At 40.5% G+C, this 14,045-nt stretch overlaps 1 protein-coding gene across 3 annotated transcripts in view; it reads right to left on the bottom strand.

Moving 5' to 3' along the window:
• Window positions 1–9,740, bottom strand: part of LOC135550527 (myotubularin-related protein 8-like) — a 12,218-nt gene extending 2,478 nt beyond the window's left edge. The window contains exons 1-14 of one of the 3 annotated variants that reach the window (XM_064981439.1): window positions 9,572–9,740; window positions 8,977–9,099; window positions 6,916–7,078; window positions 6,641–6,798; window positions 6,337–6,465; window positions 5,209–5,343; window positions 4,980–5,112; window positions 4,689–4,798; window positions 4,380–4,505; window positions 4,198–4,247; window positions 3,809–4,009; window positions 3,557–3,685; window positions 3,279–3,405; window positions 1–3,188 (exon numbers count right to left, since the gene is read on the bottom strand). The exon at window positions 1–3,188 is cut by the window's left edge and continues 2,478 nt beyond it. In XM_064981439.1, the coding sequence (XP_064837511.1) occupies window positions 2,979–3,188; window positions 3,279–3,405; window positions 3,557–3,685; window positions 3,809–4,009; window positions 4,198–4,247; window positions 4,380–4,505; window positions 4,689–4,798; window positions 4,980–5,112; window positions 5,209–5,343; window positions 6,337–6,465; window positions 6,641–6,798; window positions 6,916–7,078; window positions 8,977–9,099; window positions 9,572–9,595 (1,818 nt within the window). In that variant the 5' untranslated portion in view covers window positions 9,596–9,740 and the 3' untranslated portion in view covers window positions 1–2,978. Of the gene's footprint in view, window positions 3,189–3,278; window positions 3,406–3,556; window positions 3,686–3,808; window positions 4,010–4,197; window positions 4,248–4,379; window positions 4,506–4,688; window positions 4,799–4,979; window positions 5,344–6,336; window positions 6,466–6,640; window positions 6,799–6,915; window positions 7,079–8,976; window positions 9,100–9,571 lie in introns of all 3 variants that reach the window. The other 2 variants (XM_064981437.1, XM_064981438.1) reach the window with 2 other exon arrangements.
• Between the last annotated feature and the right edge of the window lie 4,305 nt (window positions 9,741–14,045).

Below are 14,045 nucleotides of genomic sequence, written 5' to 3'. Positions count from 1 at the left end.
CTGAAAAAGCGTGTGCAAGCAAGGAGGACACCTCATCATTCAAAGGTTTTTCTTTATTTTTACTATTTTCTACATTGTAGAACAATGGTGAAGACATCAAAACTATGAAATAACACATCATGAAGGAATCATGTAGAAACCTAAAAGTGTTAAACAAATCAAAATATATTTTATATTTGATATCCCTTTGCCTTGATGAAAGCTTTGCACACTCTTGGCATTCTCTCAACCAGCTTCACCTGGAATGCTTTTCAAACAGTCTTGAATGAGTTCCCACATATGCTGAGCATTGTTGGCTGCTATTCCTTTACTCTGCGGTCCAACTCATCACAAAACAACTCAATTTGGTTAAGGTCAGGTGATTGTGGAGGCCAGGTCATCTGATTCAGCACTCCATCACTCTGCTTCTTTGTCAAATAGCCCTTACACAACCTGGAGTTGTGTTGGGTAATTGTCCTGTTGAAAAACAAATGATAGTGGGACTAAGGGCAAACAAGATGGGATGGTGTATCGCTGCAGAATGCTGTGATGTGCCTTGAATTCAAAATAATTCAGTGTCACCAGCAAAGCACCCCCACTTCTCCCCCTCCATGCTTCACGGTGGGAACCACACATGCGGAGATCATCCGTTCACCTACTCTGCGTCTCACAAAGACACGGCGGTTGGAACCAAAAATCTCAAATTTGGACTCATCAGACCAAAGGACAGATTTCCACAGGTCTAATATCCATTGCTTGTGTTTCTTGGCCCAAGCAAGTCACTTCTTATTATTGGTGTCCTTTAGTAGTGGTTTCTTTGCAGCAATTTGAGCATGAAGGCTTGATTCAAGCAGTCTCCTCTGAACCGTTGATGTTGAGATGTGTCTGTTAAGTGAACTCTGTGAAGCATTTATTTGGGCTGCAATCTGAGGTGCAGTTAAATCTAATGAAGGTAACTCTGGGTCTTCCTTTCCTGTGGCGGTCCTACTCATGAGAGCTAGTTACATCATAGCACGTGGTTTTTGCAACTGCACTTGAAGAAACTGCATTGACTGACCTTCATGCCTTAAAATAATGATGGACTAATTTCTCTTTGCTTGTTTGAGCTGTTCTTGGCATAATATGGACTTGGTATTTTACCAAATAGGGCTATCTTCTGTATACCAACCCTACCTTCTCAGAACACAACCGATCGGCTCAAACGCACTAAGGAAAGAAATTCCACAAATTAACTTTTAACAAGGCACACCTGTTAATTGAAATGCATTCCAAGTGACTACCTCATGAAGCTGGTTGAGAGAATGCCAAGACCATGCAAAGCTGTCAAGGTAAAGGGTAGCTACTTTGAAGAATCTCAAATATTTATTTTACCTTTATTTAACTAGGCAAGTCAGTTAAGAACAAATTCTTATTTTCAATGACGTCCCAGGAACAGTGGATTAACTGCCTTGTTCAGGGGCAGAACGACAGATTTGTACTTTGTCAGCTCGGGGATTCGATTTTGCAACCTTCCGGTTACTAGTCCAACGCTCTAACCACTAAGCTACCTGCCCACCCATATAAAAATATACTTGTTTGTTTAACACTATTGGTTACTATCTGATTCCATATGTGTTATTAGTTTGTCTTCACTATTATTCTAAAAAGTAGAGAAAAAAAAAGAAAAACCCTTGAATGAGTAGGTGTGTCCAAACTTTTGACTGGTACTTATATATGGCATTCCAAAACTATTCAGACCCTTTGACTTTCTCTACATTTTGTTACATTACAGTCTTATTCTAAAATAGATTATTTTTTATTCCCCCTAATCGACACACAATATGACAAAGCGAAAAAAACAAACAGAATTCTAGACATTTTGGCAAATGTATAAAAAATAAAGATTAATAGCTTATTTACATACATTCAGCTATGAGACTCGAAATTGAGCTCAAGTGCATCCTGTTTTCATTGATCATCCTTGAGATGTTTCCACAACTTGGAGACCACCTGTGGTAAATTCAATTGACTGAAAATTATTTGCAAAGGAACACACCTGTCTATATAAAAAGGTCCCATAGTTGACGGGGCATTTCAGAGCAAAGACCAAGCCATGAGGTTGAAAGATTTGTCCGTAGACCTCCGAGACAGAATTGTGTCGAGGCACAGATCTGGGGGAAGGTACAAAATAAAATCTGCTGCATTGAAGGGCCTCCATCATTCTTAAACGGAAGAAGTTTGGAACAACCAAGAATCTTCGTAGAAGCTGGCCGCCCGGCCAAACCAATCAGGCCTTTACAGTAGAGTGGCCAGAGAGAAACACATGACAGGCTGCTTGGAGTTTGCCAAAAGGCACCTAAAGGAATCTCAGAACATGAGAAACAAGATACTCTGGTCTGATGAAACCAAGCATACAGCCAAGACAATGCAGGAGTGGCTTCGGGACAAGTCTCTGAATGTCCTTGAGTGGCCCTGCTAGAGTCCGGACTTGAACCTGATTGAACATCTCTAGAGAGACCTGAAAATAGTTGTGCAGCGACGCTCCCCATCCAACGTGACAGAGCTTGAGAGGATCTGCAGAGAATAATGGGAGAAACTCCCCAAATACAGGTGTACCAAGCATGTAGCTCGAGGCTGTTGAAGCACCTTTGGCAGCGATTTTAAAGTACTGAGTAAACATACGTAACATAGTAAAAGATATGTAAAAACTGTTAATAAGGCTGCAACGTAACAAACTGTGGAATAAGTCAAGTTGTCTGAATACTTTCCAAAGACACAGTATTTATCCCCCAAAAAAGGTTGTAAAATAAATTGTTAAATAAATGTTCAACTTCTATGGCTGCTAAAGAATTGGATCAGAATTTGTTTCATCAATAAGGCTGTAATTTGCTCAATCAACTAACAGATTGGATAATCAGGCCACAAGCTTAACTGCTTCAGTGGTTATTTCAGAGGAACTTTGTCCCTCCTCTGACATCTTTGATCTCCATGGAAACAACTGTGCCCTTTGTGGCAGTAACTCAATTTTCTATAGCTACTGGTTCCATCTTCTCGCTCCCTGCAGTAGGTACCAACTCTATTTCAGCCTCCTCCACTGCAGCGCCATTCATGAGTGGTTTAGCATTTTCGGCTGTGTGGCTAACCGATACAGGAGACAAAGAGGTTTGTTCAGGTGGCGTGCCTGTTGGACTGCCCTGATCTGCCAGAACCCCATCCATGACTGCCAACTGCTACAGAGGAATGAAAATATTGGAGAAATGTATTCAAGCCACCCAAGAAAGCGTTTACATGTGCCATTAGAAAAATCTATATCCACTTACTATCTGGAGATCTGTCATTTTCTTCTCACCCTCTGCCTTTTTCTGTGTTATGGTTAACAGGTGTTCCAGAATGGACTGCTTTGGCTGCATGCCCTTGTCAAAATGATTATACATGCCACACCAAAACCTGTCAAATAAATAATGCAATTGGTATTCTATCAAATTAAACACAAATTCATATGTTTGAAAAAAATACTCTGTACAGCTATTGCTCATGTACATTGACAATATATTTATTTGCTCATAGTGGAAAACTCAGGAAACCAATGAGAACTTACTTGAAATTCAACGGCAATGTGCTTGGCCTCAGAACCTCCCTCCCTAATGAGCATTTGTGCAGAGGATTTCTGTACTGATGGCGGTTCTCCCAGAGAAATGGCCAAACTGAGAAGGTCCTCTCATAAAGTCTGAAGATTGAAAGGATACATTGTTTACGAACAGATTAAAACCTCCAAATCGGAAATGACTACTACAGAAAAGGAAATCAGATGTCTGCATAGGCACTGCAGTTTATTTCAGGGACTCCTCACCGCATCTCCTCTCGCTCTCTTTGGCAGTTGCCAATGAAATTTCCAAACTGGCAGGAGTAAACATGGTTGTGGATTTCCAAAAGGTACTTCTCGTTGTACTCAAAGCCACAGGGGTACTGCTCCATGAGATTCCAAAGACATTCAATGAACTGTGTGAATACAGGAGACACCTCCTTGGGATCCCCATCCACATGCCCACACCTGCAACACAATATTATATCTGTTATTTTCTTATGTCCTATGTACACCATGAAAATCTTATGTTAAGACTTATCTGGGTTTTAGCTTGTCCGATAGTTCAGTTGTTTTCGTCTCAAAGTTGTGTAATTTAGCAGACACCAACATGGTTAGATGATGAGCCTTGTTCCAAATATATTACATGTTAATACCTTTGTGTGAATTTATGCCCCATAGATATCCATTCTTTTTCTATCAAAACCTAAAATAAGAAATAAACAGAATGGGAGTTTAAATAGTGTTAAAATCATTATATTTTGTAGACAATAACTGTGTTGTCCAGCACACAAATACTCAGTGTCAAGATAATGTAAGCAAACCACTCTGTTCTCACCATGAGTCCCTTGATGGTACGATAGAAGGGGTCCAAGAGGATGCTTGCCAAAGAACACACCTGAGCTGTGCGATCCCAGCCATCTGAGCAGTGTACAAGCACACTAGCCTTATCCTCAGCCACAGCCTTAGCAGAGACAAAGGATAGCTCAGAACCACATCATACACGCTAGTTTAAAAAACTAGATAAATACAAAGAAAAAAAATAATTTGTTTTCATACATTTCTAAGGTCATAGGTATTAAATAAGAATGTGTTGCTGTGTTTATATTGAACTAAGAAGATCGCTACATGCCAGGATGTCTATTACCTTAGCCAGAAATACTCCAGCATCCATCACAGCCTTGATGTGACGCAACCAACCAGAATTCTCCAGTCCCGTCAAGTAGTCACTCATTGTTGGAGACTTCAGAGCACACACTGAAAACAGAAGATGACAACTAAGCACCTTATAAACTTGACTTTGTCGAGCATGAACTTTTCCTGGTCCTTAGTCCATGCTGCAAAATGACTTTTCACTTAGGTAAATGATTAATAAGTATAACCCATTACATCCAATGATTATGGTTCCTTGTTTTAATGTGAGAGCAATGACAGTAACCTTCCAGAAGCTTCTGCAGACTGTTCCTCATGACATGGATATTCTCAATGCCCACAAACTGAAAGCAGATGTTTGAGTAGTTGTCCTCATTCTCGTATCCCTTCCCTGCTGCTCTATTGGCCATGGCATTCAACTGGGGGAAAAAAGCAGGATGGTTTGGATTAGGATGGGGCAATTGAAACATACAGGGGAAATTAGCAATACAATTATCTGAAAGCGTATTTATTACCTTAGGCCTGGTATCCACCACATACATGAAGGTGCTTTTGGGATTAGCCCGGCTGATTGCCTGTAGCATCTCCTCATCTTCTACACATCGAGCACTTAACCCGGACAGGGGCTGGCTACAGCGGCAAATGGCAGCCTGGTAGATGAGGGGGAAACCAAAACAGCTTCACCATGAAGTGCATTTGGAATGCCATTAATCATTAACCCTCCTGCTGTGTTCCGGTTGAATTGGACCGATTTACAAGGCATCTGAACACACAAAATACATTTTGATCATTTTCATTACATTTTGTGTGTTTTATTTAACTTTTGTACACCTGTGGTATTCCCGATCAAAAATGACCAGTATTTAGAAATGAATAGGTGAGACTACAATTAATATATAAAATTGAGTTCAGGCACATGCCCATTCATCAGATGGACACACTTCCTCTCCCAGACCCTCACATGCAAGTGTGTTTGAGCACACACATACACACACACACCTCACTCCCCTTCTTGGCTTCCATGGCAACCCCCACAGGAATCTTTCCCCAATATAATCTTCCCCAAAACGAGAACCACACCTGTTGGCATTCTCACAAACAATTGCAACATTGTCTCAATAATATATACTTTTCTCGCAGCTCTGGTACATAAAGCTTTTTTGAGACCTTGCTCACGATTCATTCTGTGGCAGCACAATGACCAAACAATATACTGTATGTGAGGCTCTTGACCATATCTTTTATCATGACACTGGTGAGGAGAGTCCTCACCAGTACACAATATGTTTCATCTGAGCATTTGTAGTCAAAATAATCCATACATTATGCTTTCTTTTTTTTTTACTCAAAAACTAGTTGTATGAGCTCAGGTCAATGAGGCCTACAGGCCATAAATAGCAAATAGAAGTTCAAAACGTGTAATGTTCACAAGAACTTAAGTTGATAAAAAGATTGAACAACATTAGGTGATAATATATGTATTATTATGGATTTATAATCAGCTATAATGGGACGGTCATTTTGGACCGGGAACACAGAATTAATTAACATTAAACGAACACAACAGGAGGGTTAACAGATACAGTAAGTATAGCATGTGCAGAGATGAGACTTGCATTAAATAAGGGAGAGTCTGAACTTACATTACTTTCCTTGTGGTAGTAGGAGAGAGTAGGAATGCGCCCCCTGCTCCTGAATTTGGCACTCCCAAAGACTGTGCCCTTGCTTGCGGTTTTAGGAATGCCCAGTTCTGAGTGATATGTGCTGCAAAGCTAAGAAATCCAGAGGGAACAGAACAACGTGTGCATGCATTAGTTGCAAATGCCTTTGCTTGATGAGAAGCTAATGCAAAACTAAAGAATTGCATGGGGGAGGCAAGAAAGCATTTGTTTGACAAAAAAGCAAATCCAATAAAGAGTCTGAAAGGCATATGATTGCTTAACTTACCTCATAGTTCTTGTTGAGGTTTGTCATTTCCCAAAAATCATTGGGCAATCCCATTCTTTTGAAATCCATGGCTGAGTCAATAAAGCCCCAACCATTTCTTCTCTCATCTTCATCTTGTTTTGGGTTGTAAAGAAAAGCATACAACTCTTCCACTTTCCCTATAAAAAATGTCCAATGTTACTGTATGGACGAATTGTATAAATATTCACAGTGGATCATAATTTTGTTTTCCCCCGAAAGGGAGGAGGGTTGATCTGGAATGCTACTGTAAGTACCTGGTTGGGAGAGTCTGACCAGGGACTGATGAACATTTTGGCAGTCCCTCTCACTGGAAATGACAAAGTGAGCCACATGGAAATTCTTGCAGGAAATGTGAAGTGGGCATCCCATGGCTGTAAGAGGGAGTTTCTCTACTGTGGCTATGAGATGGTGTAACATCTGGTGAAGATGAGAGTGAAACCAAAAATTATTAATCTTGAGTCCTGGCTTTTAAGTTCCCTACCACTTCAATATTGGCAGAAACCCAGATAGGTGTAGGCCTAATATTTGTGGCACCACCCCTGCTACCAAGGGGCATATACAGAGGGGCAAAAAAGTATTTAGTCACCCACCAATTGTGCAAGTTATCCCACTTAAAAAGATGAGAGGCCTGTAATTTTCATCATAGTTACACTTTAACTATGACAGACAAAATGAGAAAATATTTTTTTCTCTCCAGAAAATCACATTGTAGGATTTTGAATTAATGAATTTGCAAATTATGGTGGAAAACAAGTATTTGATCACCTACAAACAAGCAAGATTTCTGGCTCTCACAGACCTGTAACTTCTTCTTTAAGAGGCTCCTCTGTCCTCCACTTGTTACCTGTATTAATGGCACCTGTTTGAACTTGTTATCAGTATAAAAAACACCTGTCCACAACCTCAAACAGTCACACTCCAAACTCCACTATGGCCAAGACCAAAGAGCTGTCAAAGGCCACCAGAAACAAAATTGTAGACCTGCACCAGGCTGGGAAGACTGAATATGCAATTAGGTAAGCAGCTTGGTTGAAAAAAATCAACTGTGGGAGCAATTATTAGGAAATGGAAGATATACAAGACCACTGATAATCTCACTTGATCTGGGGTTCCACGCAAGGTCTCACCCCGTGAGGTCAAAATTATCACAAGAACGGTGAGCAAAAATCCCAGAACCACGCGGGGGGACCTAGTGAATGACCTGCAGAGAGCTGGGACCAAAGTAACAAAGCCTACAAAGTAACAAAGCCTACCATCAGTAACACATTACGCCGCCAGGGACTTAAATCCTGCAGTGCCAGACGTGTCCTCCTGCTTAAGCCAGTACATGTCCAGGCCCGTCTGAAGTTTGCTAGAGCATATGGATGATCCAGAAGAAGATTGGGAGAATGTCATATGGTCGGATGAAACCAAAATAGAACTTTTTGGTAAAAACTCAACTCGTCGTGTTTGGAGGACAAGAATGCTGAGTTGCATCCAAAGAACACCATACCTACAGTGAAGCACGGGGGTGGAAACATCATGCTTTGGGGATGTTTTTCTGCAAAGGGACCAGGACGACTGATCCGTGTAAAGGAAAGAATGAATGGGGCCATGTATCGTGAGATTTTGAGTGAAAACCTCATTCCACCAGCAAGGGTATTGAAGATGAAACGTGGCTGGGTCTTTCAGCATGACAATGATGCCAAACACACCGCCCGGGCAATGAAGGAGTGGCTTCGTAAGAAGCATTTCAAGGTCCTGGTGTGGCCTTTGGAGTAAGTTGAAAGTCTGTGTTGCCCAGTAACAGTCCCAAAACATCACTGCTCTAGACGAGATCTGCATGGAGGAATGGGTTAAAATACCAGCAACAGTGTGTGAAAACCTTGTGAAGACTTACAGAAAACGTTTGACCTCTGTCATTGCCAACAAAGGGTATATAACAAAGTATTGAGAAACTTTTGTTATTGACCAAATACTTATTTTCCACCATAATTTGCAAATGAATGAATTAAAAATCCTACAATGTGATTTTCTGGATTTTTTTAAATTCTCATTTTGTTTGTCATAATTGAAGTGTACCTATGATGAAAATTACAGGCCTCTCATCTTTTTAAGTGGGAGAACTTGCACAATTGGTTGCTGACTAAATACTTTTTTTGCCCCACTGTAGTTGCTTACACACGAACTTAGTCTACATCCTATCCAGTGCCTTCATATATGTGAACAGTGAAGGTGTACATAGTATGGGAAAGGGCCATGGGTTGCTTTCATACCAGGCAATTACACCCCTTTGGCGCTCAACCCTTGCCATGCTCTATGAGCAAGTGTCATACCCAGGTTTCCTTGCGAGTGTTACAGGAGGTCTCCACAAAGATTAGATGGGTTGCTGTTAGATAGAGAGTGCCAATGGCTGGCTTCTTTGCAGTGTATCGATCCAACAATTTCACTTCTTCCACCTGTCATTTCAAATAAAAACGACATTAGGACAGATTGAGTGGCCACATGCCATTCTCTGAATAACAAATATCAACAGGTGAATGAATGAATGGCTGAGAAATAATTTCCAAGCACTCTTACTAAAACCAACACCAGGAAATCCTGGAGACCTAGAGGTTCCAACACAGGTGTGCTGACATGCAGGAATGTAACTTTAGTTAGCTAGCTAGCGTATTTGCTGTTGCTTGTTGTGACGGTCAGTCTCATGACAACTATAGTTGCTAGCTAGCTAGCTAACAATCAAACATGACTAACTGAACAGTGTTATGTAGCGAAATCAGAGAGCTGGCAGATTATTCCGTTTTAAAACTATCCTATGAAACGTAACAGGCTAGATAACGAAGTCAGGTAATGTTAGCGTAGTTGCTAGCTAACTAACGTTAATTATTGCCAGTTAGCATCACTGGCTAACGTTAGCTAGTAACCACCTACCTTTGGCGTTAAAATGTGCTCCATCGTCCAATGCCAAGAAATGGAATTTAAAAACTACTTTTTATTTTATTTTCGGTTGCTATTTCCCGAAGAAACTTTGCACATTCTGTAATTTTGCCTTCCTACCTAGCGCAAGCCAGCCTAGCAATAAAATGTTGGTGCGTTCAAGGTCGCCTAATTTGTAAGGAACTTCCTCTATATTTGGAACTTTTAGCAGTTTCATATTTCAAGCGAAATGTTACACAGTTTGTCAAATTTGACAGTGTAGCAGTTTTCAAATTGATGTAGCCATGTGTCATTTGTGCTACAGTAGGACCATTTGCACAGGACAGAAATGCCTACCAGACACATGCATGACTTGGTAGTTAGTGTGCCTTTGTACAGCATGTGTATGTGTACAACATGTCTGGACATCAATTACATGCATTTGCTGAGACAGCTTATTGGCTTTTTCAAACACACCCTCATCACTGTTCCATTTTTGTCAGTTTGCTCTGATTTTAGCAAGGGTAAAATACCAAAGTTGTGCTGATGTGAGATATTATTGTACAGCTGCAAAATTGGTACTTTCAATTATATGATATACAACCCTTGATTAAATCATAAGAACATACTACTCTTGTTTATGCTTTTGTTGTAATCTCGATGTTGTTTAAAAAAAATATATGAATTATGTTTAGAAAAGGTTATGAATGCTTTCAAAGAATATCACTCACTGTATAAGCCCCTTTTCAGTACATGACACATACTACGTCACGCACAGAAGCATGGGACTTTAGGATGCAGAAAGAAAGCCATCACCATCTGTACCCGTTATGTATAGCCTACATTTACGTAGTTATTATTTACAAACAACAAAAACGTTTTGGGGTTGTAATACGCTTGCAATGTTATTTTGCTCAGATTATATTTGGTTGTGATCTTTGCAAAATACCTATTTTGGATGCAGCAGTTGTAGATTGAATGCTAACGCTCATTGACATAGGCTGGAAGCAAAGCTAGCCAAAGAGCCATTATATTTGTTTATTTAAAATAAAATAAAATGTAAAACACAGTTGATTTGCGATGATGACACAAACAGTATATTAAGTAGGACATTCATACAAATCTTAAAATCTAATTATAATCTAAAAGTATTGTGAAATTCACTCTTAAACAACATGTACATGTATATTTTTTTTTACCCTGGTGGTCTATGAGAACTCCTTGTTTTCTGCAAGCAAATAAACGATGCAAAATATGTTTTGCAAGTGATGGATCAAGTAGCCTGTAGTTTTGTAGACTTTTTGAATGGTTTTCAAGGAGCAAAAACATAGCGCAATGGTCTTCAGCGCAAAAACTTAATGAAGAGGCATCTGGTAGAAGTAAATTGATCCACCATTTTCATTTTATATATATAAAATGGTTAGTTGGACATTCCTAAGGGGGAAGTGAATGGGGATTTACACTGAAAATATGGTCCGAGGTTAACACAGGTTTAGGAGATCTTATACATTTTGTTCTATGAGATAATATCAATCAGTTAAATTTAGTTTCATGAATTATTAAGCCTTTGTGTGCTTCTTTTGATTACATCCTTAACATTCACAAAAAGTGATGTTGCAGATTTAATACAATCATAGAACAAAATGTATAATATCTCCTAAACCTGTGTTTTACCACCGACCTTATTTTCGGCGTTTATCCAAAACAGTACAACAACAAAAAACATTAATTTCCCATCGGCTTTGGCCAACGAGCCATAGCGGAGTTAGCCGCCAATTAGTCCCTAAAAAAGACACCATTACTATTGCTCTGGAATGTCAAGATGGATATTTATAATGGACGTGTTCCTCTGCCCAGGCGTTGCTGATGCATGCAAGATTTGACAGCGCCTGGATATAATATTTTAGACAGGCTACTGTATCAGCTAACCACAGTTTATAGCAATCTGGTGCCAGTCGATGACTGGGACTGCCGCGCAGAAATATCAGCCCACAGAGAGAAACACGAGATTGAAATTCACTCAACTTTCTAGAGCAGTGGTCACCAACCGGTTGTTCTCCAATGCATTGCTAGTCGATCGCCAAACATTTCTGTAAAAAACCCAACGATGAAGCCTTGTGTTCCTATTTGGTGTATTCGTTTTGGGCTGTTGGGGGTAGATGCACCTGATTCAACTGCCCTGTGAGCCAGGAAGGCAAACGGTTGTCATTTTGAACCATTTCGTCTGTCCGAAGGTATAAACTCTGCCTTCCCGGCGGGCCCAGAGAGCAAATCAAGTGCACTACAGGGTACCGCTGGCCTATCGAATTGCTCAGATTACCGTGTCTGCAGTAATGTAGCAGACGTAAGAGAAAGCTACAGCAAAATTGATACTGTGATATTTCAAAACGTTTAAAACCATGACTAGAGAGACTGTCAACGAATACAGCAAATAGTTGCTGTTTTTATGAGTGAGTTCATGTTTAAATTCTTACTCAGCACTGTCAACACTTTGTATTCAACACTTTTATAAGCCATAAAATGTGCAAGTATTCAACACTTTTATAAAACATAAAATGTGCATTCGTCCTATTTCCAAGCAGTGCAGCAGTACTGATTGAGTAGGAGAGTGTATCTGTAGGCTTGAGCTGTTCTTATTATTAGCGGCTTGGGTCTTTTTTTAAATCGAGGAATATTTCACTTTCTCTGTTCATATGAATAACAACATGAATTTGTGCACGAGGCAAAAATAATGTGGCGAGACTGGATGAGACTCGAGTCGCCCCGTCAGCTGGAAGACTGTGTCCCTTTTTGGTCAGTGTCAGTGGAGGAAAGGGAGAGTGGAGGGATGTTGAGAGGCGGACCCTCAGTCTGCTGCTCTCTCCCTAAAAGTAAAGAAATCTTAACATAAAATTACTCAAGTAAAAGTGAGTCACCCAGTAAAATACTAATTGAGTAAAAGTCTAAAAGTATTTGGTTTTAAATATACTTAAGTGTCAAAAGTAAATGGAATTGCTAAAATGTACTTAAGTATCAAAAGTAATTGGAAAAGTATACATAATTTTAAGTTCCTTATATTAAGCAAACCAGAAGGCAAAATGTTCTTGTTTTTTATTGATGGATAGCCAGGGACACACTCCAACACTCAGACATCATTTAAAAACTAAGCATTTGTGTTGAGTGAGTCCACCAGATCAGAGGCAATAGGGATGACGAGGGATGTTCTCTTGATTAGTGTGTGAATTGGACCATTTTCCTGTTATAATGTAACAAGTACTTTTGGGTGTCAGGGAAAATGTATGGAGTAAAGTACATGATTTTATTTTGGAAAGTTATGAAGTAAAAGTAAAAGTAGCCAAAAATATAAATAGTAATGTAAGGTACAGATTCCCCCAAAAAACTACTTAAGTATGTCACGCCCTGATCTGTTTCACCTGTCCTTGTGCATGTCTCCACCCCCCTCCAGGTGTCGCCCATCTTCCCCATTATCCCCTGGGTACTTATACCTGTGGTCACTGTTTGTCTGTTGCCAGTTCATCTGGTTAATTCAAGTCAACCATGGGTTTGTTTCAGCGCCTGCTTTTCCACTGTCTCTCTTTTTTGCGGCCTCTTGGTTTTTGACCCTTGCCTGTCCTGACTCTGAGCCCACCTGCCTGCCCTGACCCTGAGTCAAGTCTGCCTGCCGTACTGTGCCTTTGCCCCTACTCAGGATTACCGACCTCTGCCTTACCTGAGCCTGGGTCAAATAGACCATTGCCATATATGGATCTGTGCCATTTATGTTGAACTGAACTGTGTTTACAGCATGAGCGGTCATGAGTAGATGCTTGTTTTGAAATCAAAGCGAGAGCTGCATGTAGCCACATGTGCACATTTTGATCATATCCTAGTTATTGAGTTATTAGCCCAGTTATAGATAATTTGTAGTCAGCATGTAAGGGATTTCTTCCATTGACGGAGAGGCGGACCAAAGCGCAGCGTGGTTACTTTGATTCATGTTTTAATAAATCACTTAACATGAACAAACTTACAAAAAATGTGAAAACCCCAAACCGTCCTATCTGGTGCAGACACAGAGACAGGAACAATCACCCACAAAAACACAGTGAAACCCAGGCTACCTAAGTATGATTCTCAATCAGAGACAACTAATGACACCTGCCTCTGATTGAGAACCATACTAGGCCGAACATAGAAATACCCAAAATATAGAACAAACAAATATAGACTGCCCACCCAACTCACGCCCTGACCATACTAAATAAAGACAAAACAAAGGAATTAAAGGTCAGAACGTGACAGTACCCCCCCCAAAGGTGCGGACTGCGGCCGCAAAACCTTGACCTATAGGGGAGGGTCTGGGTGGGCGTCTGTCCGCGGTGGCGGCTCTGGCGCGGGACGCGGACCCCACTTCACCATTGTATTAGTCCGCCTTATAGTCCACCTCCGTGGCTTTCTAACCATGGCCACCCTTCTCAATGACCCCACCAGACAGAGGGGAAGCTCGGGA

Source organism: Oncorhynchus masou, chromosome 12 (assembly GCF_036934945.1).
Source record: "Oncorhynchus masou masou isolate Uvic2021 chromosome 12, UVic_Omas_1.1, whole genome shotgun sequence".
Lineage (NCBI taxonomy): Eukaryota > Metazoa > Chordata > Actinopteri > Salmoniformes > Salmonidae > Oncorhynchus > Oncorhynchus masou.
This window is presented reverse-complemented; position numbering and strand designations above follow the sequence as displayed.